We start from the raw sequence: 1,111 nt of genomic DNA, 5'->3' as shown, positions 1-1,111 counted from the left end.
GCCAGGGTAGTAATGAAGCCTTTCAAATTTCTAGTAGCATGATTTCTGGATTCCACTCTCTTTTTTATTTCAAAAGAAAGTTCTAATGCTGATCACTGCACAGGCCCAGAAGGCCTTTTCCTTCCGTATTTACTCTGAGTGCTGCCCGCTGGCACGGCTGTCCAGGACTCAGGAGTGGCACTTGGGGCTGGGTGCAGCTAGACAAGGGTGCAGGGCTGCTGAAAGCCTGTGCTTGGCCTCTCCCCTCAGGGGTCCTGACCTGAGTCCTGCCTGGGGCTGGCCGCCTCACCCAGGTCCTGTAGCAGAGCCTGCAGCCGCTGCAGGCTGGGGTGCACGTTCTCCTCCAGCCACTCCTCCACCGTGTCTGGGTAGAAGATGCGCTGCAGGGCAGCCTCCAGCTCCCCTGCGAGGGCGTTCCACCTGGCCAGGAGACTGAGGACCAGTGAGACAGTTAGCCTGCCCAATGAGGGCCCTGGGGCATACCTCAGAGCCTCCAGAACCCCACAGGTCAGGACATCCTGGGCTTCCATTTACTCATCCATGGAACTGGGCCCTTCGCACCAGCCTCATAAGGTTGTTGGGAATCAATGAGTGACTGTCAGTTTGACCTTGTAACCAGCAGGCACTTCACAACTGGCTGGCAGGGTTTTTCTTGGTGCGTGACCCTGCCGTGACAGCTGAAGGCATCTTATACTCAGTGGGGACAGTCTGCGTTGGCCTCTGCTTGCAGAGCTGGGGGAGCGGGGGGAGGCCGGCTGGGACCCTGTCCCCACGGTGACACATGCGGCCACAGCCCTAGGCAGTCTGGTCCTACCAGGAGCCCCAGATCCGGCTCAGGGCGTCTGGTGACCCTCAACCCTCTCAGGCAGGAATGTCCAAGCTTCTTGTAACACCTAAGGGCACAGCTGATTCAGTTGGGCTACCCAGGACTCTGGCTGTGATACCTAGTCAGCTCGTCCAGAAGGCTCCCAGTGCAGTGGAGGGTGGGGCAGTGCCGGGGATGGACACAGTGGGGCGGGCCGTGGGCTACCTGAGTGCCTGGGGCTGGATGTGCTCGATCATGACGGGGTGAATGAGCTTCCTCCGGCGATGGTAGGGGCTGAACCAGCCA

At 59.6% G+C, this 1,111-nt stretch overlaps 1 protein-coding gene across 1 annotated transcript in view; it reads right to left on the bottom strand.

Annotated features, from left to right (window-relative positions):
• Window positions 1–245: 245 nt before the first annotated feature.
• Window positions 246–1,111, bottom strand: part of HEXDC (hexosaminidase (glycosyl hydrolase family 20, catalytic domain) containing) — a 15,238-nt gene continuing 14,372 nt past the window's right edge. The window contains exons 13-14 of the mRNA XM_010856382.1: window positions 1,031–1,111; window positions 246–432 (exon numbers count right to left, since the gene is read on the bottom strand). The exon at window positions 1,031–1,111 is cut by the window's right edge and continues 8 nt beyond it. Coding sequence (XP_010854684.1) covers window positions 246–432; window positions 1,031–1,111 — 268 coding nt within the window. The remainder of the gene's footprint in view (window positions 433–1,030) is intronic.

The sequence above is a fragment of the Bison bison genome, unplaced genomic scaffold (assembly GCF_000754665.1).
Source record: "Bison bison bison isolate TAMUID 2011002044 unplaced genomic scaffold, Bison_UMD1.0 scf7180017864371, whole genome shotgun sequence".
Taxonomy (NCBI): domain Eukaryota; kingdom Metazoa; phylum Chordata; class Mammalia; order Artiodactyla; family Bovidae; genus Bison; species Bison bison.
Note: the sequence above shows the minus strand (reverse complement) of the source record. Positions and strands in the feature narration are given on the sequence as shown.